This window comes from Castor canadensis, chromosome 8 (assembly GCF_047511655.1).
Source record: "Castor canadensis chromosome 8, mCasCan1.hap1v2, whole genome shotgun sequence".
Classification (NCBI taxonomy): domain Eukaryota; kingdom Metazoa; phylum Chordata; class Mammalia; order Rodentia; family Castoridae; genus Castor; species Castor canadensis.
This window is the reverse complement of record NC_133393.1, coordinates 47280621-47305798: the sequence shown is the minus strand read 5'-3', so window position 1 is coordinate 47305798 and position 25178 is coordinate 47280621. Positions and strand designations below refer to the sequence as shown.

Below are 25178 nucleotides of genomic sequence, written 5' to 3'. Positions count from 1 at the left end.
TTTTCTTTTTCTTTTCTTTTTGTGGTACTGGGGTTTGAACTCAGGGCTTGCTAGGCAGGAGCTCTACCATTTGAGCCATGCCTACTGCTTCTTGCTCTTCCTTTAAGCACTAATAGGTTTTTACATAAACTATGAGCTAGAAACTGAGGATAAACAAACGAGACACAGGGTTCACAGGAAGATAGACGTGTCACCAGGGTGAGTTTGCCATGGCACCTACATAAGTCTGCATGAGTGACAGCAGAACAAAACAAGACAGTCAAGTCTTTGTGACTTAAGACTTAAATAATAGCTATCCTGTGTTTTCCTGGTATACTCGATTTTATTCCTTTTGTGTGTGTGTGTGTGTGGTACTGGGGTTTGAACACAGGGCCTACACCTGAGCCACTCCACCAGCCCTTTTTTGTGATAGATTTGAGATAGGGTGTTGCAAACTATTTGCCTGGGCTGGCTTGAACTGTGATCCTCCTGATCTCTGCCTCCTGAGTAGCTAGGATTACAGGTGTGAGCCACTGGTGCCCAGCTGGGTTTTTTTTTTTTTTCCCAATGTCCCACTATTCCTAGTGGATATCCATATTTGAATAGTAAAGACTAGAAAAAAGTCTTAACCTGTAAGTTCAGATTAGTACCATCTGGTTGAAGAATCCAAGCAGATACTTCACTCTCATCTCTAACATGAAGATGGATATCTCAACCTTTTACAGTTTAAAATCCAATCAACTTTTGGAATCTATCTTGCAGATTATGTTTTTCCCTGACACAGGGTCTTGCTATGCAGCCCAAGTTGACCTTGAACTCACAATCTCCCTGCCTAAAACTCCCAAGTGCTGGGATTACAGTTATAAACCACCATGTACAACTTTCAAGTTTTTAATTTTTCCACATACAATATGAGACTAATACCTCCCTCAGTGAGCTGATGGGAAGGTTTATGAAACAGTAAACAGAAAAACCCAATGGAACACACTTCACAACTGATACTTAATAATATATAAGTTCCTCTCGTTTCCTTAAAAAAAGCAGCTACATGACACCCAAACCTAAACACTATGTTCCTAAATAACTCCAAAATCTTAAAACAAAACAAACAACAACAAAAGGAACAAGAAAAAAAAAAAACCACACCCCAGAACTTCAGATAATATTAATTACCATAAGGGTCTAAGTGTATATGTAAACGAAAAAGGACATGGGACAGTGACAAAGTTCTGTGGCAGGGTGCTTCTCTGGCAAGTGCAAAGCCCTGGGTTTGATTCCCAGCACTGAGAAGAAAAAGCATAAAACTATACAAATATTTAGTAGCAAAATTTATACAAATTCTGAACAAATCATTATTTAGAGTTTGCAAGTCAGCTCCTGAGTGTTGTTCTTTCTTCCTAAATATCCTATAATGGTGACATTCTCACAGACACACATCAGTTTAACTGTGATATCTAATATTCTACTTACCTAGTAACAAGGCTTTTGTTTATATTAAGTTGCTTTTCTCTAAGCTGGAGATAGTACTTCAAAGAAAGTACAATTTAAGAAAATTAGAGCAAATTTATTGACTTTAGTTCTATAGCTACAAAAGATGCCATCCAAACTGTGGAAATATTTCAAGTATATCTGAAAATGTTCTTAAATTTATGTTAACATCTAATTTTGGAACTAAAATTAATGACTTGAAAAATCAAGTATAGCCTATAAAAATCTTGTGAGAGGGGATATATGCTGCTGTGTAAGAAAAAATTTAAAAAAAAATCATTTCATACTAGGCATAATGGCATGTACCTGAAGTCCCAGCTTCTCAGAAGGTTAATGAGAGAGGACCACCAGAGCCTAGGAATCGAGGCCGGCCCAGGCAATACTGTGCGACCCCACCTCAAAAAAAAAAACCCCAAAATTAAAATAATCATCATTAAAATGCAGTAATCAAGCAAATTTTCCTTCATACCAACTGAGCCAAAACACACTTAAGGCAACAGCTCTTTAATATTTTCTCAAGATCTAAAATGTCTCCTCTGCTGATCAGTCACATTTTCTGAAGCTGCTTAAGATTAAAAGCCTCATTAACATGATATCAATGTTTCTTCCTTCTGATTTCTAGTCCACTCCTCTGAGGCTTCTCCTCTGGAGTAGAAGGGGAGCCCTCTCTACTTCTCAGACGTTTTAGAGGGCAAGATCAGTCCTAAAGGTCACTTAAGTAGGTTAAGACCATGTACAGAATGATGAAACTATACAACCAAAGCAAGATCCATGCTTTATAAACACATTATTCTCATACGTCTGGGTGACAGGTTTGATACACAGATCATTAAATTCATTTTACAGATACTGAAAGCCAAGTTGTTCAAAAGGAGAATTCTGAAACCATGGTTGATGTAGCAAATGAATATACTGAAACAAAGAAAAACTTCATCCAAATATTTACATTTAAAAGACATTTAAAAATAGACTACTTATTAAGTGTGCTTGAACAAACCATGTGTGGAATTGAATTCCATTAATTACGGAGTTAGTTTCTGCTAAATACTTACTGATGCTACAGTAGACTTCTGGCATTTGAGAATTCAAGAGTTTTCAACTGTTCCCAACCAATCCATACTAAAAAAAATAACACATTTTATATTTCTGAGGCACTAGTTTAACCTCAGAAATGGAAGAGCTGGTATTTAAGGCAAATGCATTAGGGGTGAGAAGTGCCGGGAGCTATAACTCAGTGTGGTTTTGCACCTGCCTACGTATTACCAGGTATCCAATAAAAACTCTCTACAGGCCACTTCAAGTTTGAAGTCACACCTTACTGCATTATGTTCCAGTAGTTTCACAAACTTAAGATACTCATAAAAAATGTTTTTGGAAAATGTTTCTTGAGAAGAGTTTCCTATATTACATTAAGCCACAAACCATGCAATTAGTTAGACCTCACAGAACTTCTTCAAAATAAACTGCTGATCATACAGCCCAATTAAAAACTCATTTTATATCACAGGTATAGAAAGTTTATAGTTCAGCAATGCCAACAGAGCTAATGTGACATCTTGCCCCTTACTTGCAAAGTAATTCAGAATTATACAATAACTTCTATTGTCATTGGTTTTTGGCTCAGATATTTAAATATTTAAACAGTATTTTGTATTTGGTCATTGTTACCCATTTTTTTCTAAGTGTGGGCATGAATATGTGTAGAGGGGATTATACAATGATAAGAATGAAGAAAGGTCAAGAATTAAAGAGCCACTAAAATTTCATTCACATATATATCTAGATCTATATGAACATGAGAGAATATGGCTTAAAGACAGGGGAGAGCCTCTTTTGTTCATTCATACTCAGCTTTACATTCTATCTAGTCTGATAATGCCAAACTTAATTTACACTAGGGGCAAGAGTAAATCTGTAAGAAGATTTCTTAAAGTCTAATTTAATTTTGGTCACAAGGTCATAAGTGCTTACATTTTTGGAATTTTTCCCATTAACCAAAAAAAGATATGTTAACAACCAAAATCCCCCAAAAGATTAGGTAAGAAACAATTGTGTTTTAAAATTTCCAATTCATGTTTCTGTAGGTGAGGATTAATTGGAAAATATCTCTGCCCCTGTAATTTGATTTGGTCTGTAGAGAAAGGCAACTTTTCTTAAGAAAGGATACTTTCATTAATGAGAACAAAATTCTCTCTTTAAAAAACAAAACAGCATAGATGTAACCATTCTAGAGCGCGACCTGGGTCAGAAATAGAATGATGACGGACAACACAACTCAGTTTGTACAAATGTACGATTTTCTGTTTAAAAAAAAAAAAAAAAAGTAGGGTTAAAATTTATGTACCAAAGTCACCAGAATTTTTGTATTTCACAATTTTGTTGCTAGAAATCTCAAAATTCCTTGAATCCATTTGGTAAGTTGAGAATTCTCAAGGTGTGCATTATAGTAAACTGCAGCAAAATACCAAAACAAACTCTATTGCTAAAAAAGCAGCTCCTCCTGCTTGTGCCTTTAGAATACCAGAGCAATAACAAAATGCTAATCTGTGCCATCAGTTTGGATCTGAACAATTCCAAGGAAGACAGGAAAGTATTCCCTTAAAACAATTCAAGGGAAGACATCTATCATCATAATGGGGGCAAATATTCCTCGAGTTTGGGGGTAAAAAAATCAGAAAATGTCAAAAGAGACAGTAGCATTATATTTAGTATTCTAAAGGCAAAATTTCAGGTAGTTCAACAATGATTCTGGTCAGACCAACTGCTCACATACACACGCACACACAGATTTTAATGGCTTAAAAAAAACCAAATTTGTTACTTTAGAAAAACGAGTGCAGTGCATTTTCAGCAATATTATTGCCACAGACTCTGATTGCTCAGTCCACACATAAGTAGTAGTTGCCTTCTATGGTGACAGGACTTCTCTGCGCTAATTCCCATCAGGCCGAAAAACATTAGGGCAGGGTAAGTACAGACTGAATTGTTGCACAAATGAACATTTACTCATCAGATCCCACTGATCTCTTCTGTGCCCGCTTCCTGGGCAGCCTTCTTGGTGAAGCTTTATCTGGAAGAGAAAAGAGTACTTTAAGCTTGCTTGCTTATTATATCGGATGCAAAACACACAAGTATTTTCCTTCTACTTTATCATCAAGATCAACACACACACATGTGCGAGCGCAAGAACAATATCTAAGGATAAATGCCTCTTACTAGCTATTTTAAAATTACCTTTAAAATATCCAACTAAAATGAGACTTTTTTGCAACTACTGTAAGAAAAGGATCTGATCTTGGTTACTGTACTGCTGCAGACACCGTGCAAAATCTTGAATTTTACAGTTTAACCTGTTATACATGCATAAGTAAACACTTTAAAAAACATGACATTTGCCACTTTAAAGCACTGTATGTTGGTCATTAATATAAGACAAGACTACATTTATAAATATAGTAATGGTTTGTATGATTTTTGGCACTTTCATAAATTTAATTGGAATAAGCAATCAGTTAAAGGAAATTAGTATTTCAATGCCATAAGCATTGTCCTTTTACATCTCTCCCTTATATCCTAGGTTACATTCTTAGTAGGGTTTATTTAACAGAAAGCAGATGTGTTGAGTTACCTCAGCATCCATTCAGTAAGAGTAACATATCATAAAGATTGAAGAGCTGGGCATTGCCTTCTCTCTGACCTTCCTCTTATTCTCTGGGAGCACCTTACATATCAGGAAGATTGGCTTTATGTATATGTATATATATGTGTATATAAACACACACACATGTATTTTTGTTTGTTGGTAGTAAGAGGTTTGAACTCAGGGCTCCATACTTTGTTTCAACGCATAAATTAAACACCATCAAAGGGGGTGATCTAACCAACGTACAATATAAACCCAAATGAATTGTCACTATGAATCCCCCAGCCTGTATAACGAATATATCCTAATAAAAAAAATGTGTATAATAAAAAATAACATAAAAAAATAAACTCTACCAGAAAGGTAGCCAATTTGGCTTATCTTCACAGTGAGTCTAAAACCCTAGATCACCTGTTTAGGAGCTAACATTCCAAAGTTAAGAAGCAGAATAAGACAGCATTTTGGAGTCACTCAGCTTTTGGGAAAATGGTTCCGTACTAGTACAGAAAAAAGCTTTTTATTTAAACATCATGTGTATCATGATGTTTTTCAGCCATTGAAAAAATAATCTATTTACCACTCCCCCATTCCTCAAAAATCCCTAACAAAGTAAAATGCTGGCGAGTTTGAACTCAGGGCCTCTAACACTTAAGCCACACCTTCAGCCCCCTTTTTAGCTTCAGTTATTTTCAGATAGGGTCTCGCCCAAGGCTGGTGTCAGTCCTAGCTCCTCCCAACTATGCCTCCCTCAGAGTTGGGATCACAGGAGTGTACCACCCAGGGACTATTCTTTGAGATAGTGTCTTACTTTTTGCCTGAGCTGGTCTCGAACAGTGATCTATTTCACCTCTAAAGTAGCTAGAATTATAGGTGTGAGTTGGCAAGAAAAAAAACTGTATGTTTTGTTTGTTTGTAATTTGCAGTACTGGGGTTTGAACTCAGGGCTTCCACATTTGTAAGGCAGGCACTCTACTGTTTGAGCCAAATCTTTAATACTTTGGTTGTTTTGGAAATAGGGTCTCACTTTTTGCTTACGACTGGCCTGGACCATATCCTACTTTAAGCTTCCTGTTGTCACTGGAATGGCAGGCCCATGCCACTACACCCAGCTTTCTTCCACTGAGATGGGGTGTTGAAAAGTTTTTTTTTTTGGCCTGGAACCGCAATCTGATCCTCCCAATCTCAGTCCCCCAAATTTGTTAGGATTACAGGCACAAGCCACCAGCATCCTGCAAACAAAAATGTTTTTAAATTCCAAATTATTTAATGTTTGCACTCAAGAGTGAACCTTAAACTATATGAAAAAAAAATCACGTGAGAAAACCCACCTTATTCTCCAATGACAATGGGCAAACGTGAAAATGCCTACACTGCCCATTTAAAAGACATTGTAAATAAAAACCTACCTAATTATAGTAAAACTGTAATGTATGACAACTTTTCTCATTTTTAGAAAAGGGCAAAATGTTAGCAGAAACTTAAACCAGACTCTCCTTTTCCAAACTCTAAACAATGAGCCCTAATACTAGGCTAAAGTTAGGTTTTAGTTTTTAGTATCATTCAGAGGTCTTTAGAAACATAGCTAGTTCAATGTCCGGAGTGGAAAAAGTACAAAGTTTGGATATCTTGGGAAGCCAACCGTAAGCAATCACTCAAAGATCATAAGGTTAAGATGAGAAGCAGTTCAAAAGGGATCCTAATGACCAAAACTGTCACAATTTAAGCCTAAGAATATGGTTGTCTGAAACACATTTATTCCACAAAAAAGCCAAGTTTATATACAATAATCAAAAACGGTAGAAGTAAATGAGAAATAATTCATTTTTCACCATTTGGCTGGTTTTAAAACTAACTCCTTAATTTGAATACTGGTAAGGAATTGGGCATTCCATCCTGCATTTCCTGCTATTATTCAGGTGACCCAAGAATTTCAGTTGAAGGGTTAGGGGCTTAGCTCAAGTAATAGAGTGACAGGCCTACCAAGCAAGAGGCCCATAGTTCAAAAGTGAGTAACACACACACACACACACACACACACAAAAGTATGTGACTCTCAGATGATGAAAGTGCTTCTTTACAAAGTAACTGTTAGTAAAAAGAGAAGAAATTACAACTGTGTATCCTCAATTCTACCTTCTGATATTCATGCAAGGATTCCTGGTTATAAGGAAAGATCAGGAGGCTACCACCCTCATCTAATGCTCACTTTAGCATTGCTAAGGACAGGGTCATCAGACAGCATGCTTCTTGTGAAACGCAGGAGGAAGTGCTTATCAGCCATGATGTATGCTATCAGCTCAAAGTCATCAGGTTAACTAATCACACCTACAGATTTAATTCCCGTTTTAACAAATTTTAGGTAATAGTCGCCAAGAGACAACAATGAGAACTCTGGAAGGCAGGGCTTTTTAGTCTTTTTACTCAGTGTAGGTTTGTCAGACACACTGGAGCTGAGACCCCACTCCAGAGCTACCAGATCCAAACATGTCTCTAAACCAGACTTCCCAGTGACCCCACACATTAAAGTCTGAGAAGCACTTTTCTATGGACAAGTGGCCCATTGCTTGAACTGTTGTTGTAAATTAAGAAATTAACAGATTTAACAATTGAATGCAATTCATCTTCCTGAATTGGAAAAAAACAATTATAAAAGATACTTTTGAAATAAATGAATCAATAAAGTTGTATTATATAATAAAATAGTAATTCCTTAAATGTGATGGTATTTCGATCAGACAGAAAAATGTTATTTCTTTGTATTTTGGAATGCAGGGTGTCACATGGTAATTTAAAGCATCTCATCATTAAAAAATAAGTTTAAAGATGACATTTCTATAGAAAAGTCTATAAAAGTGCAATTAATCATGTGTGTGTCAACTGCACACCCTCTTTTTCCTTAACCATTAGCCCAACTCTTCTGAAATGCTCTAACAGAATGAGGACTCCTTTGATTTCAAGGTTTGCTAACAGTAATGAGAGGGAGCATGTTTGCCTAAGTGTGCTGCACATTTTCCAGCCATCTTCAACATTCCCAAAACAATTAGCATGCCTCTAAATAAGAATGTAAAGGACAATGACTAATGTATCTGAAGTTTCTTGAATATTTTATTACCTTAAGTTGATAGATTAGCTCAACGCTGTTTTTTTTTTTTCTTCCTCAATGCTGTCTTAGCACTGCTCTGTGAAGTTTTATCAAAAGAAATCCAAAAAGTACCTCTTTTTTTTTTGTACTAGAGTTTGAACTCAAGGACTCATGCTTATTAGGCAGCTTAGGCCCTAATGATTTCTCCTGTACTTTTCTGAAATCATCTAAATGGCATCTCTGTGTCCAATAGCGCCTGCTTGCAAGTTGTCCTCCACAGGCTATTGTGTTTTCTTTTTCAAACATAAAATTGTTATTCCTCTGCTTGAAAGTATCTGATGGCTCTCTTCTACCAAAAGATAAGTCAAAAGTTCCTAACACAGCCCATAAAACCTTGAAGAGTCCTCCTCATCCAGCTGCTCAAGTCTCCAGCCAAAGGCCAACTGCTCCCATTAAAGACCTATTCTCGGGTTGGGGATTTAGCTCAGTGGAAGAGCGCTTGCCTGGCAAGTGTAAGGCCCTGAGTTCGGTCCCCAGCACCGAAAAAAAAAAAAATAAATAAATAAAAAGACCTATTCTCCAGGGGGAAAAGGCCTGCCTGCTCTCATGATTTTGTACCTGAAACATGGTACTTATGTTTCAAGTAGAGAGAACTAGCTCAAAGAAAGCAGTGAAAAAAAACAAAAAAACAAAAAACAAAACAAAAAAAAACAATTCAATTAAATATATATGCAAAGAAACTAAACCTCATTTTTTTGGGCAGAATTAGGATTTGAACTTAGTGCCTCATGCTTGCTAAGCAAATGCTCTTACCACTTGAACCACTCCACCAGCCCTAAACCTCATTCTTAAAAAAAAAGGTAAACAAAGAATATTAAAATACCATTTGGGGGCTGGAGGTATGGCACAAGTGGTGGAGTATCAGACTAGCGAGTACTAGCAAGTGCTAAGCCCTGAGTATAAACTCTATAGAGGGGAAAAAAAAAAAAAGAAGAGACATCATTTAGTATTCTAACCATAGATTAAAACATTTGATAATACTTCATCTATCTATCTATCTATATATACATACTTTTTTTTTTTTTTTGGCAGCACTGGAGTTTGAGCTCAGGGCCTCACACTTGCTAGGCAAGCACTCTACTGTCTGAACCACTCCACCAGCTCTCCTCAACACTTGAGAATGATTAGTGACAATGGAAGAGAACACACTGTTTAGAATGTTAGACCTAGCTATTCTACTTTTAAGAAGTTACCCTATAAAGTTAAATATGAGAATATTCATTTCAGCATTATTTCTTTTCTTTTTGGCAGTACTGGGATTTGAATTCAAAACCTCACAGTGCTCTACCACTTGAGCTGCACCTTCAGCCCTCATTCTTCATTACAGCATTATTTCTAAGAGTGAAAACCTGGAAATAACTTAAAATATCCTTCTTCAATCTACTATGACACATTTATATAAAGTTGTTTAAAAAGTTATATGTATATAAATGAACCAGCTTGGAGAGATGTGCCAGGCATGATGCCATCTGTGCTAAACACTCAAAGAAACATGTATAGAAAATACTTGGGATACATAAGCACCAACTGTTTATGGAAAATGGGATGAGGAAACCAGAGGGTGACTTTAGTTTTTCACTTCTGTACAATTTAACTTTTACAAGTTAGATTGCTTTTACAGTATTTTTTAAAGTTCTTCAACAGTTGGGGAAAAGTCTATACTCCTTCATAAAAGTTAACATTTTAAACAAACTGCCTATGTAAAAAAAAACAGAAATACATGTTAGGTAAACTATTAGGAAATATTCTAGATTTATGCCTTCAAAAAAAGTAGTAATTAGTAGCTTTCCAATAAAACACAGTACTAGAAAACTGTTCTATTACTCATTACAATTTGTTGGGAAGTATTAATGTGCTATACAATAGCCCCCCCAAACTCTAGCAAGCACTATTAACAACATTAATCACCTCACCTCTTCTACTCTGCACTGAAGCAACAGGAAAGAAAAGAGACAGGAAAAGGATTAGGAATATAGAGAACTCACACATTTGTAAATAAACTATACATTTGGAAGCATTTCTAAATTAAGGCCTAAGAAAATACTATAGGATAAATCTTTATTACTCATTATATCTATATTCTACACAGATAATGGAAAAGATGATTTTCTTTTCTTTTGCGGTATTGTCACCTTAAGCCATTCCACCAGCCATATCTTTGTGAAGGGTTTTTCAAGACAGGGCCTCACAAACTATTTGCCTGGCAGGTTTCGAACCATGATCCTCCAGAGTAGCTAGGATCACAGGCGTGAGCCACTGCCACCCAGCCGGAAAAGATGAATGTTAACTAGCACTGACCAAGCATTTTTTGCCAAATCTAAAATATTTTAATTCCTACTTAAGAGAAACACTGTCCACCAACTCTGTAAGATTACTTACTGATCTGATTCAATGTTTCCTGAGGAATCCAACTCATGTCAACATCATTTTGACTTGATGTACCCATTTCTACTTTCTGTATGGGCCTCTTGCGCTAAGAGAACAAAAAGATATTTTAAAAGAGTAGCACAGTATTATTTATTCTGATTTTAAAAACACTACTCAAGAAAAGTAAACTGAGTATCTTAGTAGACAAATTATGTCCTTTTCTAGTTTTAAAACACTCTTAACTCAAATATGTTCTTCACTAAAGTATAAAAATCATGCCTAGCAGTAACCATAAAAACTACATTATAAATCTTCATGACTATTTACTTTTAGGCTTTATATCCTTATACTTATTTTAAGCTATATATCCTTGCTATAAAGCTTGATTTGTTACTATACCATCAATGAACTAAATAAGGATGTCTATTTATACAATGATTTTCTTTTCTTTTGAGACTCACATCATAATCAAAGAATACATTTCCAGTCAATAAAATTCAAGACAATTACCGAAATGTTGCATGCAGGCAGTCAGGCACTGTAAGCTAAATATAATTAAACAACTGCCACAGATAAAAAAACAACAAAAACATACAATCTCATTTAAGCTAATATTGATTGAATTTGAGAACCTAAAACTTTCTCTCTAGGGTATTTGCAGCAAAAGCTACTAGAACATAAAAGTGATTAATTTCATTTTCTTTCTTTTTTTTTGTAGTACTGGGGCTTGAACTCAGAGCCTTCACCTTGAGCCACTCCAACGAGCCCAATTTTTTGCAATAGGGTTTTTCAAGATAGGGTCTCGCAAACTATTTGCCCTGGCTAGCTTCAAGCTACGATCCTCCTGATCTCTACCTCCTAAATAACTAGGATTACAGGTGTGAGCCACCAGTGCCCAACCAATTCCATTTTCTTTAGCCTTGCTGTGAAATCTAGAAAACAAAACCTAATTATCAATGTAAACAATATAATCTTTACAGTCCGTAAATTAGACTCTGAATAGAAAGAACAGAAAAATGGCTTTATTTAAATGAAAAAACAAACTGGAGATGCAATTATACCTAATATGTAAATTTATAGAAAAAAATCTCAACTTAGGAAAATAAGACAAAGATAAACACTCACCAAAAAGTCTAGCAACTGTTGAGGGCCTAAAGAATTACATTACTGTATCTGACATAAATTGTGTCATGCTTTCCTACTGAGAGGAGCAGTATGGGTATTTCTTTTTGTTGAGTGGGGTAAAACAAACAGGAGAATGAGGGAGGGAAAGAGAGAGAAGAGGAGGAAAAATATGGAAATGGTGAAGAAATCAGCTATCTGAAGAGTGAGGACCATGCCAGGCTTTGATGACCCTATCACAAAAGCAGAAGTCTGACCAACAGGACAAATCCAGCCAAATTGTTTTTAAAGTCAAAGGACTCATTCACTAGTTAAGAATTATCCCAATAGTTAAGAGTACCAAAGCAAATATAAAAGCAGGGCTGCTTACATATTAAAATAAAATATCCATGAAAAAGTATAATAAGTGGAACAAAGAAATCTTCCTAAGTCTGAAGAATAAAAATCTAGCAAAATTTTAGATATAAGAAGATGGTAAGGATCACTCTGGAAAGTACAGGAAAAGGACACTAACTAGATGTGTACATGAATTCAAATCACATCTCTTCCTTTGCGTGTTCTTTTAAAAAGTTACAAAAAAGCTGTAAATATACAAACCTATAGTGAGAGTAGTAAATAATAAAGAACTATGTTCTATTTAGTACTAAGTATGGATGTAAGAGTTGTTCATCCATAATTACCTTTCTAGATTCTAGAAGTTGATGAAGGCCAACAACAACCAGAAGTCCAAGACCAGCAAGGAACATATACATAAAGATTCTGGCATAAAAGGAGAAAATACAGCTAATTATAAAACTATAATTCTAACACATGATATAGCTGTTCAAATAAGCTATAGAGAAAAGGAATAAAATATTTTTAATTCAACTTAGATCTAGTCAATAAGTTTTATAAACTTCTATTATGTATTTAAGAGCAATTTGTCAATTAAAAAAGCAATCCTATCATCTAAAATGAATAGAACTTAAAAATTTATATGAACTCAATGCTCACCATTAGTTTAAAACTACTGCATTTTTCTCTGCCTCAAATTTTAATTATTTTGTGCTACTGATTTTAAAAACTGACTTTCTAAGAGAATTACATTAAGTTCACAGTAGGATGACTTACTATTCAAAAACAATGCATTTTTAAAGTATGTACCTATATGGTTAATGATTTAACCACATCTATATAGCTCATTTCACTTTGTCTACCTTAAAAAACATTTTGAAATTGGAACACACCTTCCAGTCCTACCTTATAGGATCAAGATCTATTGAATGCAACTTTCACTTACGTTTCTCCATCTAACCCATCCTCTCTTTCAATAACCGTAACTGTTTGATTGAAGACAGCATCCTGGAATACATTGCCCTGTTTAAAAAACAAATTTTGGAAATTACAAAATAAAACTGTTACTCTTAGAGACTTAATATAGCTTTCTACTTAGGTTACAGGCTTCAACAAATGCATATATAACTGCACTTAACTACTGAATGACTAAGATGCTCAACATCATGGTGTTAATTTCTCCTATAAAATAAAAAATGTCTCCAACCTTGCCAAAGTTGTCCTTCACTTACTTTGGGGAGCAGGGAGAAGGTGATCTGAGGAACCAGGAAAACAGATAAAAACAAGATAAAGCTTGCAGAAAAAAAAGCTTACAGAGAATTCCAATACTAGCAGTTACAGCTTGTTTGCAATTCTCCAAAACGAAGGAGACTGAAATGTACAATAACAGCTACAGTAGCAGATTATTTTAAGGAGGAGACCTGAACAGAAGTAAAATTCATATTCTAAACTGAAAATGGGCTGGAAACCAATTTCTTATGGTTTGATGATTTTCAGCACCAAAATATTGTGCTGTTAAGTCTTGAAACACTTTTGTCAGTTCAACAAAACTTCAGTTTCCAAAGACATCAGTATTACTGGAGCATACACAGATAGCTGTTCTCAATGTTTGGTCCTTTACACAAAGGCATTACTTTTTCAAAGCTGCCTGCCACTTATGTAAGTTGTACTTCAAAGTCCTTCAATATGCATTCCTCTGCTGATAATACCAGGAATCAGAATATACTGATGAAAATAACACTCAAAATGGAACTGAAACTACATATACACTAAACTGGATTAAAGTGAATTCTACTTCAAAACAAAACAGACAATTCTTTAGCTATTTAACTCTATTATTTTGAAGATAAGAAGAATGAAAAGCCTTTCCTCCTCTCTAGTAAGAAATTTTAAAAAAAAGAAGGGAAAACTTAATTGCAGCACAAGAAATTTAACGTGGCATAGGTAAACATGTTAACACTAGGGTGATAAAAAGCTTGAATAAGCTTCCAAGAGAAAAGTTCTGAAAAGAGGTTTTAAATGTGCCCTCACCTAAAGAATGAGAATCTACCAATCTTAGTGGACATCAAAGGTTCTATCAGGACATCTGGTTCTCATATATTAAAACTAAGATATAAACCTTGTTGCTAAAACTATCCTTAAAAAGCTGGATTTTACATGAGTATATATAAAATAATGGGAGAAGTTTCAGAAAGTCTCTAGAAGCAATAAAATGGGCAAAAGGCAAGCAACAAAAGGAGTTACACAGCAAATTGCTTGATAGCACCATATAAGAGGCTACTGCGCTGTTTAACATCCAACTCCAGTCACTTTCATACTCACGCAACAGTACCTAATTATACAGAGCTCTAGTATGTGTACCACTTATTAGTTTTATTGCCTGTTTTTAACCATCTTCCCCCTAGATTATAGACACAAAGACAGAGGTGTGCAATTTATCTTTGTTTCTCTGATGCCTATCACAGGCACTTAAATAGAAACTTTTATTAAACAATGTCACTTGTCCTCAGTCATCTCTAACATAAACAGAACAAAATAAAACTCAAAAAGCTTAGAAGGCCTTACGTTGAAATCTTTGTAGTTCAAATTGATGACCAGACCAAAGGGTCGTCCACCCATGGGCTCTGCAGGAATGAATGAATATTCAAAAGTTGCCTGTCTCTGGGGTGGCACTATAGTGTTCAGAGGAAGAGCTGTGAAATTCTGGATGTAAAACTGGTAGTCCTGAGGATAACGGAATGAAGCATCTAGGGATTCAACAATAAAATCTTCTGTACCCTTGTTTGTAAAGCCTACCAGGAACTTCACAATGTTATTTGCTGGAAAATCTGAGAAACAAAATAGAGACGAGAAAATCAGAACATATTTGTGGAGTAGAAAGTGAAATGTAGACTGCTAACAGATTTTGGCACTTTCCTGTTGCATGTGGACTTGGTTTCAGAATCATTTTAACAGAGCACTCTGGTCACAGACTAACTAGTAACTGGTTGGAGCTGGGGTATGAGCTCAAACTCTTTTGTCTGTACTCTAGCATTTCAACTAGGATGAACTGAGCCTCTCAATTTCAGACCACATTACTTCCAAGTTATGTGACCTAAGAAAGAGTTGTGTACTTTGGCAGCAAGATTATCAGGGAGGGATTTACAAAACTAAGAATGTTATCTATGCAGATAAATGGAGAGAAGATTGACAGGAAAAAAAAAAAATCTAAGAGGTCTGCCTGAAAACTGATTATACTGTAAAAAATGAATTAGGCAAGGGCTGGGGGTATAGTTCAGGGGTAAAGTGCTTGCCTAGCATGTGCAAGGCCCTGAATTGGTCTCCAGCACTACACTACACTACACTACACTACACTACACTACACTACACTACACTACACTACACACACACACACACACACACACACACACACACACACGGCAATCCTTATTCAATAAAACACTTAGTCAAAGTAAAAATTTTAAGACAGCTAAAAAAAAAATGGAAAAAAACACCTACTCAAATTTTTGAGTAATTATCTGATTTGCAGGCATAAAGGCAGAATACGTGGGGGTAAAACAAAAAAAACCTGAGAATACCAAGAAAATAATCTCCAATATTAAATCTTCAATAACTGTACTGTAGTCTACTTGAGCACAGTACAGCATATCCTGTGGGGCTGGACAAATCTGGGTTTGAATCCTATCTCCACAATCTATTTATGAACTGGGTAAGACTGGACAAGTTTCTTAAATTCTCTAACCCTCAATTCATCACTAACTACACTCCACAGGATTAAACAGCACATGCAAAGTATTGAGAACAGCACTTAGTACAGAATCCTCAATAAATATCAGTCTTAGATTTATAGGCTGAACATCCATAACACAAAAATTGCAAGTGCTCCAAAATTTGAAGCTTTCTGAGTGCTGACATGATACTGCAAGTGGAAAATTCCACATCTGGCCTCAAGTGATGGGCTGCAATCAAAACGTAGGCCCACTGAAAATTTTGCATAAAATTACCTTCAGGCTATGTGGATACAGTGTTATGTGAAACATAAATAATTTCATGTTTGGACTTGGGTACCATTTCTAGGATAGCTCATTAAGTATATGCAAATATTAGCTCAGCAACTAAGAGAGAGCATAGATAAATGGGACTTCATAAAACTAAAAAGCTTCTGTTCATCAAAAGAAATGGTCTCTAAACGGAAGAGACCATCCACAGAGTTGGAGAAAATATTTGCCACTACACATCAGACAGAGGATTGATAACCAGAATATATAGGGAACTCAAAAAACTAAATTCTCCCAAAACTAATGAACCAATAAAGAAATGGGCAAGTGAACTAAACAGAACTTTCTCAAAAGAAGAAATTCAAATGGCCAAAAAACACATGAAAAAATGCTCACCATCCCTAGCAATAAAGGAAATGCAAATTAAAACCACACTAAGATTCCACCTCACCCCTGTTAGGTAGCCATCATTAGCAACACCACTAACAACACGTGTTGGCGAGGTTGCGGGGTGGGGGGAACAAACCCTCTTACACTGCTGGTGGGAATGTAAACTAGCACAACCAGTCAGGAAAAAAATTTGGAGGCTTCTTAAAAATCTAAACATTGATCTACCATTTGATCCAGCAATACCACTCTTGGGGATATACCCAAAAGACTGTGACACAGGTTACTCCAGAGGCACCTGCACACCCATGTTTATTGCAGCACTATTCACAATAGCCAAGTTATGGAAACAGCCAAGATGCCCCACTACTGACAAATGGATTAAGAAAATGTGGTATTTATACACAATAGAATTTTATGCAGCCATGAAGAAGAATGAAATGTTATCATTCACAGGTACATGGATGGAATTGGAGAACATCATTCTGAGTAAGGTTAGCCTGGCCCAAAAGACCAAAAATTGTATGTTCTCCCTCATATGCGGACATCAGATCAAGGGCAAACACAACAATGGGACTGGACTTTGATCACATGATAAAGCGAGAACACACAAGGAAGGTATGAGGATAGGTAAGACATCCAAAAACCTAGATAGCATTTGTTGCCCTCAACACAGAGAAACTAAAGCAAATACTTTAAAGCAACTGAGGCCAACAGGAGAAGGGGACCAGGAACTAGAGAAAAGGTTAGTTCAAGAAGAATTAACTTAGAAGGTAACACACATGTACAGGAAATCAATGTATGTCAACTCCCTGTATAGCTATTCTAGCAAAAACCCTTGGTCCTTCCTATTATTGCTTATACTCTCTCTTCAACAAAATTAGAGATAAGGGCAAAAAAATTTCTGCCTGGTAGCGAGGGGTAGGGGAGGGGGCGGGGAGAAGGGGGGAGAAATGACCCAAATAATGTACACACATATGAATAAAATAAAAATTTAAAATAAAAAAAAGTATATGCAAATATTCCAAAATCCAAAAATATTCAAAATTCACAACACTTCTGGTCCTACCTTTCTTTTAAATAAGAAATCTGAATCTAAATTTTCTTCCAATGCCACCTAAACTGTAACCAACATCTAATTGGAAAGATTTAATATTTCACTAATATTTAAACACTCAAAAATATAACATAATTCAGCTCAGCACAGTGGCACATGCCTTAATCCCAATACTCAGAAGGCTGAGACAGGAGGATCATGAGTTCAGGGCCAGCTTAAGTTACATAGCAAATTTGAGGCCAGGCTGGGCTATGTAGCAAGACTCTATCTCAAAAACCAAATAGGACTGGTAGAGTGGCTCAAGTGGTAGAGCACCTGCCTTGCAAGTACAGGGCTGAGTTCACACCCAAGTACCACAAAAAAAAAAAAAAAAAAAAAAAAGGACAGGCACAGTCTGAGTGACACTATTTAGCCAGGCAAGGGTAGTAGCTCACTATCTTGAAAACACTCATCACAAAAAAGAGCTGGTGGAGTGGCTCAAGGTGTAGGCCATGAGGTCAAGCCCCAGTACCAGAAGAAAAAAAAAAAAAAAATCCCACAGAACAAAAAACAAAACCAAAAAATACAAAAAACAAGCAAACAAACAAAAATAACTTTCTCAACTCACACACACACACACACTCTCTCTCTCTCTCTCTCTCTCTCTCTCTCTCTCTCTCACTACATACATACATACACACACAATTTCTTTGCTGAGGCACTCTTGATAGAAGTGTAAAACCAGTATCTTTAAAAGGACATTTAATTTCTGATTAAACCAGTTAGCACTTATTTTTCTCTTTAGTCTAAATGCCAGCAATACTATAAATACAATATTCACATTATCAGATTATTTTCAAAATACTTGTTTGTATAATACTTGTTATGTAAAAAGAGGAGTATAAGGATCTGTAATTATTACCAATTCTTCCCTCCAAAAGCAAGCTTGATGTCTAAAAATTCCTATATTTGAATTAAAACTAGTAATTCTATATTACCTTCTCCTTTCACAAACAGGATAGTAGTATCTGCACTGGGTGAAGCTTCAGGTTCACCAGATACATCATCTTCTTCTTTATCTTCTGCCTAAAAAAAAAAAAAATTAAGAAGGTATTACTGGGGGAGAAAATCCCAAAACCATTTACATATAGACTTCACTAAATTTGGAACAAAATATTGCTTCTTCATTACTTGTATTAGGGGTATGAATTTCACTGTATCTCATCAGTTAAATAAAACTTCTAGAACAGTGCATCTGAATGTGCATACCAAAATCCATTGAGGATCTGGCAGATCTGGTTTGGGTCTAAGGTACAAAATTCTTTATTTCTAACAAGCATCCAGGAAATGCTGAGGTTCAGAGGTTGGTAAACTTACTTCCTATAAGAGTTAAACAGTAAATGTGTCTTTGCAAACCATAAGGTCCCTCTTGCAACTCCTTAACTCTGTGACTGTGCATGAAAGCAGCCACAGACAATAATAAACAGGTGTGGCTTGAATGGGTCTGCAGCCAGTCTGCCCACCCCTGTTCTTAAGCACTCTGTTATCAGTCTATAAAGATTTCCATTCTAATTAACAAGACAATTTCTCAGTGCATATCAAACATAATGTGGAATGGTGGAAACCAGAGAGCAAGAGAAGGAGAAAGGTAGTAAGAGTGAGTGAGAGTGATCAGGGGGAGAGAGAAGAAAGAGGAGGAGGATGAATATGACCAAATATGATTACTGGCCAAGGTAGGGAATGCCTATAGTCTCAGCTACTCAGGAGGCTGAGGCAGGAGGATCACTTGAGCCCAGGAGTTTGAGGCAAGCATAGGCAATTTAGTGAGTTTGTCTCTAAAAAAATAAAGACCCTGAAGTAGGAAGAGGGTTGGAAACATATGCTATAGGAATAAGTGGAAAGGGTATACTTGAGAGAAACTATACCTAAGAATAAAAAGAAATGAAAGACAAAAAAAAAAGGCAACAGCTCAAATTACTGGAGCCATTCCAAAAAGCAAATTATTTACGGAGGCAGGATGGATGGCAAGTACTGAATTCTATCATGGACATATAAAATGTGAGGTACTTTCAAAGCACTCAGATGGTGCTATCTTGTGAAGAGGCAGAAATATAGGTATAAACCTCAGTAAGGCAAATGGCTAGAAATAAGATAGAAGTCATCAATATAGGGTAGTAGTTTATCAACATTAAAGGGGAGAGCCAAGGAAGAGAAGGTAGTAGAGAAGGAATCCAAGCAGCAGCAGTTAGGCAGGAATACCGAGAGGGGTGTCTCAGAATTCTGTCAACATGAAGGGGTTTAAGATGTTATCAACAAGTGCTAAAAAAGGCACGACCATGATAGAGAACGAATGTGAAGTGAGTAGAGGAGAAAAACTACAGGTTACTCTTTAAAAAAGTAACATGCCAGTGAAGAAAGTAGGTAGGAGCTTCAGGTGGACAAACAGTATATAAGCATGTGCATATGCAATGAGAAGGAATGATGCCTAAATTTATAAAAGTAAAGAATAATCTAGTAAGACCCCACAGGTTGAGATGGGGACAAGAGTCAAGGTAAGAGCTAGTCTTAGAAGAGAATAAGGAAGATTCATTGTTAGAGAAAATACAGAAAGGGGGTTGGGGAAGGATGGCTTAGAATAGCTTACACACAAAAGAAAACACTGTCCCTGCTTCCTGTTTCTGATTTGAGAAAATAACAAACCAGAGGGTTCTAATACTTTTGAACTAATTGGCTGGGTTGAGATGTGAACAATCAGCTTCTCTTTTTCCTCTAATGGTCCTCAAGGTATGGAAAAGTCCTGGCCAACATCTTAAGAATACCGAAGATTTAAACTTCCCCTCTTTTCCCCTCTTCCTGACACAGTAAGTTCATTCCAGAGAGCCCAAGTGACTTCAGAAAAATGATTTTAACAGTATAATTCATTACGAATTTGTGTACATGCCCAAATTTCAAAGCTCTAAATATCATTTTTTTAAATTCATATGTGCATACAATGTTTGGGTCACTTCTCCCCCCTGCTCCGCACCCTCCCCTTACCCACTCTAACCCCTCGCTACCAGGCAGAAACTATTTTGTCCTTATCTCTAATTTTGTTGAAGAGAGAGTATAAGCCATAATGGGAAGGAACAAGGGTTTTTGCTGGTTGAGATAAGGATAGCTATACAGGGAGTTGACTCACATTGCTTTCCTGTACATATGTGTTACCTTCTAAGTTAATTCTTCTCGAACTAACCTTTTCTCTAGTTTCTAAATATCATTTTTAATCCTAAATTCTCTACTAATAGTTACTCTAAGCTATCTTACCACAAGTGGCACCTTTACTTTTAGAACATTTAAATATCTACCATTAACAAGGAAGTAGGAACGTAATGATCTAGTTGGAAGTTGTTCTAACTTTCTAACCCTGTACTTTTCAAATGACATGTTTCACATATTATTTATCATCTGTTCCTCTCCTCCACCACCAAAACACATACACACTGCCTCTGAGAACATGAACTACAAGACAGCAAATGTCTTATCTGTTCATCCCAGTACCTACAACAGTGACTGACTGGCACATAGTTGAGGCACAATGAATGAGATTCAATGACTGTTTATAAACGAAAGCAAGAGCCCAGAAGAGGAAGCTGAGACTAAGAAAGAAGCCAGAAAGCAAAGCATTATGAATCCCAAAATCTATCAACTCTGAGTCTACTACACTGTTATCCTCCTACACGAATATCCATATGATCTTGAACTGTTCTTTCAGTTTATTATGTCTCTTTCCCTACTCCAGAAAAATCATGCTCCATCCCCAATAACTAGCTGCCATTCTCCCAACTTCAATCTATTTTGATCACGATTAAAAAACCTCTTAAAGAAAGAATTTTAATATCAAACTGTCTACAAAGAGTAAATTCTTGCTGAGTTTGGTAGTGCACACCTGTAATCCTAGTACTTTGGAGGCTGAGACAGGAGGATCTCAAACTGAGACCACCCTGCCAGCATAGACTATAAAGCGACCTCTTCTGAAAAGACAAAAAAGAAATGAGTAAATTCTTAATGTATTACCTAAATTCTAGATGCACTGAACAATATATAACACTAACCAAATCTGTGGGTTCATCTTCTTCTACCTCTGCTTCATCATCTTCATCTTCAATTATTGAATCTTCCACTGTTTCTTCATCCTCTGTAAGATCTTGAGCCAGTGCTAATGACCCTAACAATAAAATACAAAAGAAGCAGTTAACTTCTACCTCAACCCCAATGTTTATACAGGTTATAGGCAATAAAATGCTCCCCCTGGATTAAGTCAATCTCCCAGATCACTTGAATGATGCCAAATTACAGCATCTAAGAATATTTGTATCATTTTACGACATGTTAATTTTAATGGAAAAGGCTGTTTAATTTTTAATAGCACCACACATTGGAAAATGAACTGCAAGCCAGGTGTGGTGGTTCATGTCTATAATCCAGCTCCCTGGGAGGCAAAGATCAGGAGAATCGTGGTTCGAGGCCAGCCCTGGTAAATAGTTCAAGAGACTGTATCTCAAAAAAACCCAACAGAAAAAAGGGCTGGCAGAGTAGCACCTGCCCAGCGCACAAGAAGCTCTTAGTTCAAATCCCAGTAAGGAAAGAAAATGAACTGTAGAAACTAAAAATGCCCTGAAGCCCAATTAAAGAACTTCAAGCAACTTTGTTATACAAATTAAGAAAAATAACTTGGAGTGATGTGTGGCATGCCTGAAATCTCACCTATAATCTCAGCACTCATTCGGCTGAGATAGAAGGAACAAGTTCAAGGACAGTCAGAGCTATATAGTGAAACTCCACTTCAAAAAGCAACAACAAAGAAGTTTGTTGCAAAAATGGGAAACTTCTAAGTTTAATACATCCATAACCATATAAAACAAAACAACAACACAATGCCCTTAATTTAAAAGAAAACAGTATTCTCAACATCCAAGCAAGAAAGATTGCTACTAGAGTTGAGTACAGGTGAAACTCAGAATTTGATAACATGTAATTCCATATGTATCATATGCATGGTAAAAAACTAGCCTGCAAGAAACATATTCTGTTTAGTAACATATACCGATAACATTAGGGTTTATAGCCAAGAACAAATCCAATTATATTTATACATGACTTCACACATATTTGAAGATATTTTTATTCTGAAATGAAAGTATAACCATAATGCCAAGTTATCAATCATTAGTTTTACAGGCAAACGTAGTGTAAATAAGTCATATTAAATCTATTTCAGGCAAGACCCTCAAAAGCATTTCAAACTTCTCACCAACCTTTCCAGCACTTCTCAGAAAAAAATGATGATGTGGCAATTCAGTAGAGGAAAATACGTGGGAAGAGACACATATGCAACGCCCAGGAAAAACGGTATAGATTAAGGACATTCAGTTTAAGTCTTTTTCACCTCCCTGAGTTCTTGATGGATAGCAAGGTACGTCCACAGCTTACAAGTTATTTTCGAAACCCAGCTAAAAAAAAATCTGACAGCGTAATTTAAAGTTATACTAGCCACTAAAGGAAGCCAGTCACTTCACTTTTCTTTGCCAAACAGCTCGCGGCCACCGATCATTATCATTCATTACGCCACACGGATTGCTTAATACACTTAGAGTGAAAGGAATTCTAGGGATCACTTAAGATTAATTTTCACTTTATGAATTATAAAATCGAGTTCATGATAATACTAGGGCAAGGAGCCAAGTCTTCACTTTTACAGTCATTTTTTTTGTCATGAATAAGCCTATATTAAAAAACGTAAAGCTTGAATATGGTGATTTTTTTTTTTTTTTGTGAAGTGGTTAACAAAAAAATAAAGGAGCAGATGCGGCAGAAGCGCGGCGTCTCCCGCGCTTCTGCGGCCGCCCGCTCGCCCGCCCGGGGCCGACACGCAGACTGGGCACCGGGCGGCTGGAAGCCGAGCTCGGCGCCGCAGAGCTGGGCGAATGAATGAAGGTGGACCCCGCGTGGAGGCTAGAGACACGTCAGCCCACAGCGCGGGCGAGGGGCGGAGCGGGCTGGAGGCGGCCGGAGAACCACAGCGGGCTGCAGCCGCCCTCGGCCCCAGCTGCCGCCAGCCCTGCAGACATGGGTTCCCGCACGGCCCCGCGCTCCGTGCGCAAGGCGGCTAACCACCACGAGCCGGGGCCGAGGAGAAGGCGGAGGCCGGCCAGGCGGACGCCGTGTCCAGGAGCCACCGCCACCTCCGACTTCAAACTTGCCATCTTAGGCCCCTTCTCGCCGGCCAACCCCAGGCGCCCACTCCCCTCGCCTCACCTGAGGGGCCGCCTCGAAGCAAGACGGTGGCGGGGAACACGAGCAAGAGAAGCACCAGCAGGCGGGGGAGGAGTCTCATGGTGCTGCCGCAGGTCCAGTGTTCAGTCCGCATCCGCGACTGCTCTCGGCAGCTCTGGCGGTAATGGCGTTACTCTTCATCCGGGCTCTGGAAGGGGCGGGGCACGTACTACGCACGGGCCTTCGCCACGCCCCCCTGACCGCCCAACGCCGCCAACGTGGCTGCTCAGCGCCGAGGGGCGGGGAGCCCCGGCCGCCCGCGGGATCACGTGGTCAGTTGCTCTGGGATTGCTGTTCCAGTAGGCTGTCGCCTTACATACTGCAGGCGACCTGCGGTTTGCCTGTTACTCGGCGGGATCCTCCCTTCACCGTTAATTAGCCACGTCTGTGGTTATTTTATTTGAATGACGATCCGCGTGGTGCTCGGCGCGATAGCCTGCATAATTTTAAGTGTCGGACATAAATTGCCTTTATGTGACGTTAAAAGCAAAAATTAAATTGGGAATACTGTTCAAAAAGAAAAAGAATCCTCTCCTGTAGATGACAGTTCTGAAATTCTCTATGTAACATTTGAGTTGTAAATCACCTAGAACAGTCCTTGGCATATAATCAAGCATTTGATAACTATGTAATGGGTGTAGCGATGGCTGTGTAATGTTTACTTTTCTTCTCATCTATTTTGGATTTTGTGTAGCTTTCAAAATCTGGTATTTTATGCAGTTAATCTGAATACAACTACTGTGAGATGTCAGATGAAACAAGTCAGCTAGCTTTTGGTGTTCTTTCCCTATCACTTTTTCTGAGAACTATGCTTTCATACATGAACTCATTTAATCTTCTAAACATTCTCCAGAGTTGAGATTACCTACTGAGGAGAAAACAGATACAAAGAGGTTAGTAATTTGCCCAACGCTTCAAAAAGCTAGCAAATAGATTCAAGATTTGAACACCCTGGATCCAAATTTGGAATTCCACTGACCTAGGGCACCTGCTGTTCTACTCCTGCATTTTCTTAAGTCCTCATTGTCCTTGGGTCCCTGTAAAAGTAGCTTGTGACTGCTGCTGCCACTGTCTACTTCTGTTTGCTAAATTCACAACCTGATAGTGCTGGGATGAATCAACTCTGTTTCATTGGGCCAAACTGAAACACTGGGCCAAACTGAAACACAAGGGGACAAAAGGCAAATAAACTCTGGGCCCTTAACTTGTTAACTGTTGGGTCTGGGGGATCAGAAGACAAAATGAGCCGGTGCCTCCATCCCCCATGAGAGCACTATGAGCCCTACATCCTGTAAAGAGACATGCAATTTCACAAGGCATGGCCCCCTGGGGATGCCTCAAAATGCCACAAGGCCAATAAACTGGAGGCTT

At 37.5% G+C, this 25178-nt stretch overlaps 1 protein-coding gene across 1 annotated transcript; it reads right to left on the bottom strand.

The window, feature by feature from the left end:
* Nucleotides 1–23971, bottom strand: Ssr1 (signal sequence receptor subunit 1). The gene is made up of 8 exons (XM_020172699.2): nt 23790–23971; nt 21587–21699; nt 18494–18581; nt 14640–14902; nt 13021–13097; nt 12422–12500; nt 10632–10725; nt 1–4537 (listed from the first exon to the last, which is right to left on the bottom strand). The coding sequence occupies exons 1-8, from the start codon at nt 23899–23901 to the stop codon at nt 4470–4472; spliced, it is 894 nt and encodes a 297-aa protein (XP_020028288.2). The 5' UTR covers nt 23902–23971; the 3' UTR covers nt 1–4469.
* Nucleotides 23972–25178: the final 1207 nt, after the last annotated feature.

Excerpts from the sequence above, each read along its gene's own strand:
- Ssr1 (XM_020172699.2), bottom strand. The coding sequence starts at position 23,901 with ATGCGGACTGAACACTGGACCTGCGGCAGCACCATGAGACTCCTCCCC. Across the intron at positions 18,582-21,586 it reads AAGATGAACCCACAGATTTG|GCAGAAGATAAAGAAGAAGA; the intron begins GTTAGTGTTATA and ends TTTTTTTTTTAG. Across the intron at positions 12,501-13,020 it reads GATGGGTTAGATGGAGAAAC|AATCTTTATGTATATGTTCC; the intron begins GTAAGTGAAAGT and ends CTTTTATGCCAG.